This window comes from Sipha flava, unplaced genomic scaffold, assembly GCF_003268045.1.
Source record: "Sipha flava isolate LNK unplaced genomic scaffold, YSA_version1 104_pilon_pilon, whole genome shotgun sequence".
Classification (NCBI taxonomy): domain Eukaryota; kingdom Metazoa; phylum Arthropoda; class Insecta; order Hemiptera; family Aphididae; genus Sipha; species Sipha flava.
The window spans coordinates 2,111,972-2,116,381 of NW_020271718.1; the positions used below are offsets into that span (position 1 = coordinate 2,111,972).

General features: G+C 22.7%; 1 protein-coding gene across 4 annotated transcripts; it reads left to right on the forward strand.

Annotated features, from left to right (window-relative positions):
* Positions 1-259: 259 nt before the first annotated feature.
* Positions 260-2,994, forward strand: LOC112683284 (synaptobrevin homolog YKT6). 4 transcript variants are annotated; one of them, XM_025554260.1, is made up of 5 exons: positions 260-474; positions 594-794; positions 857-957; positions 1,546-1,716; positions 2,532-2,994. In XM_025554260.1, the coding sequence occupies exons 2-5, from the start codon at positions 605-607 to the stop codon at positions 2,664-2,666; spliced, it is 597 nt and encodes a 198-aa protein (XP_025410045.1). In that variant the 5' UTR covers positions 260-474; positions 594-604; the 3' UTR covers positions 2,667-2,994. The 4 variants fall into 4 exon arrangements, with proteins under 4 accessions (XP_025410045.1, XP_025410037.1, XP_025410028.1 ...); XM_025554252.1 differs by having other exon boundaries at positions 597-794; XM_025554243.1 differs by having other exon boundaries at positions 261-490.
* The last annotated feature ends 1,416 nt before the right edge of the window (positions 2,995-4,410 follow it).

The following is a 4,410-nucleotide window of genomic DNA, read 5'->3' on the forward strand; positions in this document are numbered from 1 at the left end:
GGATAAATTTTTTAATCACACGTCGACACATTGACATTAAAAATACAGAACTTAAAATACTTGACCGTTTTGAAAGCGGTCAAATTTAAACTAGATCCGATCGTTATGTGAGTTTGCTGCACTGTAATAAAAAATCCCTTTTATAAAAAACACTGTTAAACCATCATTAACCATTGTGTCATCGTTATCAAGCCAAATAGTTAACAAATTCCAAGTAATCATCCATCGAGTTTCATTATCAGACGTATTATTAAATCTATTTTACTGTATTATCCTAATAATTATAATAATAATAATAAAAATAATAATTAACTGAATGATTTATTTCATGATCTTCAGTTTCTACACGATATTATAGTGCTATTTTACATTTATTCGAAACCGTATTGTGTGATTTTTGTAATTCCGTAATCCGTTGTGTAATTGTGTTGGAAATCAAAACGAAAATTGGTTTTCGTTGATATTAATTTCAAGGTATTTACTAATCTAGGTAAATATTTTCACTTATCATGCATTACGTAATATTCAATATATAACAATAGTGTTTATGTGTGCATTATTTTCAACTAAAATTAAATTTTTATTTTTCTAAGAAGACGTTAATATGGTGAAATTATTTGCTATGAGTGTATTATACAAAGGACCTAATGATGCGACTCTGTTGAAAGCTGCATTTGAACTGCAGTCTTTTGGTTATTTTCAACGCAAGAGTGTTCAAGAGTTTATGGGTTTTGTAACAAAAACAATTGTTGAACGTACAGCTAGTGCTGCTCGGCAATCTGTCAAGGAAAAAGGTATAAATCAGTTAGTTCAAGGTTATTGTTTTTCATTGGTTATCCTTATTTTATTGTCTTAGAGTACATGTGCCATGTTTATGTTCGGGCTGATAATTTAGCTGGTGTTTTAATATCTGACGATGAATATCCACACAGAGTAGCTCATACACTACTTACAAAGGTAAATTGAATGCAGTTCATATAAAATTAAAGTATTATATTATCTTATTTATACTTAAAAATCGTATTTATTTATTTATCTTAAGTAATTACGAAACAAACAATCGCAGTTTACCAGGCATATGTCATTTTATTTTTTGTTATAATCTTCAATTTGTAAACTGTTAATAAATCAAAATTAGCTCACTTCGATGTTTTAAATTGTATACATTTTAATGTAGTAGGTTTATTAGTTTTTGTTTGTCCAAAATTATCATGACTCATCTGAATAATGTTTGAAATGAAATAAATACATTTCTAATTAATTTTAGTGAATACAATTTAAAAACATTTTAATGGTGATGTTATTGAATGGCAATAACATTTTTTGCAACTATAAGTACAAAATACTATGCAATGTATAAACAATTTTGATAACTAAAAATTATATGTTAATATATATAAGTAGGTGAAAAATTATGTTTAAAGTTTATAAATTATTATTTAAAAGCAAAATTAATGCAAAAAAAAAAAAAAAAAAAGAAAGATTGTCTAGTAAACTGCTTTTGTATTATTATTTACATGTGAAATTCTCATTTTTTTAATTTAGACATTGGATGAATTTTCTGCAAAAGTACCTTCACATAGTTGGCCAAAACTTAATGAAACACAAGTAACTTTTAATGAACTAAATATAATGTTAGCCAAGTATCAAAATCCAAAAGAAGCTGATGCAATGACTAAAATTCAACAAGATTTAGATGAAACAAAAATTATTTTGGTAATAATAAATGAGTAATTTATAATTTAACTTGTCTTAATAGTTATTAGTTTTTAATATTAGAAAATTTGTAATTGTTATTAAATGTAAAATCAATAGAATTTGTTAAGATGGTTTGCTTAAATATGTATAAACCCGGGGCAAACTAGCAGATTGGAAGAATAGAAACTTTCTCAAAAGGCCAACCAAAAGTTGAAATTTGGGGCCAGTCTATTTGGTTTTAATCAGTAGTCGAAGTGGATGATAAAAGGATTGGCATCCTTCTACTTATTATATTCTACATTTTTCATCCTTCCACTTATTTTATACAAAATAATACACCCCTTTTATATACAACAATCATTAGTTTATTTTGGTGTTTTTCATAAAAAAATTTTTTTTGAATTGAGTATTTTTATCTCATTTATATTGGATCACTTGACTATTAGATCTAATAAATCTAAATGTAATTTCTTCTAATTGTATGTTGATAAGAAAATTTAAATATGAATCACAAGACTTCTTCTTCGCCTTTCTACCAAAATTGAATTCTAATATATATAATTATGTTTAGGGAACTAATATATTTTTTTTAGTCATTATTTTACTTTTTAAAATAAAAAACAGTAAATATTTTATTTTTTCATATTTAAAGCAATTTTATTAACTTTGTACACCTGACAATGAATTTTGAATTTTAAACCAATTGTACTTAACAAATATAATAATACACCTAGCAAAGCTTAATTTATTTATTTATTTTTATATATAAACTATTTGTTTTTATATTTATATATTACTTTAATTAGTTATATTATATTTATATTATATTTTAGCATAACACAATTGAAGCAGTTTTGGAGCGTGGAGAAAAACTTGACGATTTAGTTGCTAAATCTGAAGGTTTAAGTATGCAATCCAAGGCATTCTACAAAACTGCCAAGAAAACCAATGCCTGTTGTCGAATGTAATGCTATGAAATTATTGGTAATCAATATAACTTGACTGGTTTAAGTATATTATAATTTTTATTATCCAGTTAGCCAACAAATAAGACTACTTTTAAGGATATTTAAATACAATGTTATGGCTTATTTATTTGTACATTCCATTACCTTCCCAGCTTAAAATGTATTCTATAATTGGAAGAAAAAGTGTGTTCATTACTTTTATCCACATTTGAAAACATAATACATAGTTTGTTATAAACAGAAAAAACATGCAACTATGAATACCAATTAAATTAATTTAAAATGTTTTAATACTCAAAACATTTTTTTTATAATTTATATTTTTTATTATAAATATAAATTTTAACCAACAGAGGTCCATAACTAAAACCATATTTTTTTTAACCTTTAATATTGTGTTATAATTTATTTTCAATTTTTTTGATTACTGTAAAATGTAATTCTAATGATTTATTATTTTTAAAATACAATAATTCTCTAAGAAATTTAAAAATGAAACAAAGTTTTATGTCATTACAAAGGGTTTACTTTACATTCATTCATTGCTGATCTTTACTACTTAATAATATATGTAAGAATAAAAATAAACAGGGATTGTGTCAATTTATTTAAAATATTACATGATTGCAAATAATATACAATTTACCTTCGAGCTATCAGTCTCTATTACATTATTATATTAATGACATTTTAATTCTGATTATTAAAATTTATTTTAAATTATTTTTACCACTGATTTTCTCAAATTAAAATTTAAAATATTTATAAATAAATAACTTTTTCATGCCTGTGCTTTGCTATTCTATTATTCTTTTATTCCTAATTACTCATTGCTAAAATAAAAAAAAAAATATAAACAAGATTTATAAATAAGTTCATAGTATTATGATTTGTTAATGTATGATTAAATTATGTTTTTGTAATAAACAATTAAGTACAAAAATAGTATGACAATTTTATATAAATTAGCCATTTACTTATTCAGGCTTCTGTAGATGTAATTATTAAGATTATATTAATAGTGTATTTATTTTTACCTTTTGTGATTAAAAATTAAAAATTAGGTTAAAAAAATATTACAAATGTTGTTATTTTGTTAATCACATATTGATATAGTTAGAAAAAAATTATTTATGCAGTTTATTGTAAACAAATTGGTTTCCCTTTTAAATGATAGAATAATATATTCAAATGTTGCTATTAATTTTTAATAATTTTGAATTAATATAATTTAATCCTTATTCTTTTTGTAATGTGAATAATTTAATATGGATGTTAGACTATTAAATATTGTGATATTTTTTATCTATTCATTATTAACAAAACAGTTTTTTTTTTTACAATAGAACGGTTTTGTTCCTAATTTTTAGGTATCATTTTTAATACATCCCAAATCATACTTGAATGTGAATTTTTCATGAAAAAAAAAACAAAATTGCATTGTAATTATGTATTTTAATTTCCTTTTTTATTATTTGTAAAATAGTTTGTTGTTTATGAAGCTAGTAGTTATGTATATTTATATTGTACTAAATATAAAGTTTTAAAATATTTATAGCCTTTTATTGTTACATTTGACAGTTTATCTATATATTTATATAGAATTAGCCTAACATATTTTGGATTTGGTTTTAAAATATACAATGTTTGTAATTTTAAGTTCAATTTTTTTTATCTATTCTGATTAGTCACATAATATAAATTTTATTTGTGTTATTCTGAATTATAATTTTTGAGTGATTCA

Excerpts from the sequence above, each read along its gene's own strand:
- LOC112683284 (XM_025554260.1), top strand. The coding sequence starts at position 605 with ATGGTGAAATTATTTGCTATGAGTGTATTATACAAAGGACCTAATGAT. Across the intron at positions 958-1,545 it reads CTCATACACTACTTACAAAG|ACATTGGATGAATTTTCTGC; the intron begins GTAAATTGAATG and ends TTTTTAATTTAG. Across the intron at positions 1,717-2,531 it reads ATGAAACAAAAATTATTTTG|CATAACACAATTGAAGCAGT; the intron begins GTAATAATAAAT and ends ATTATATTTTAG.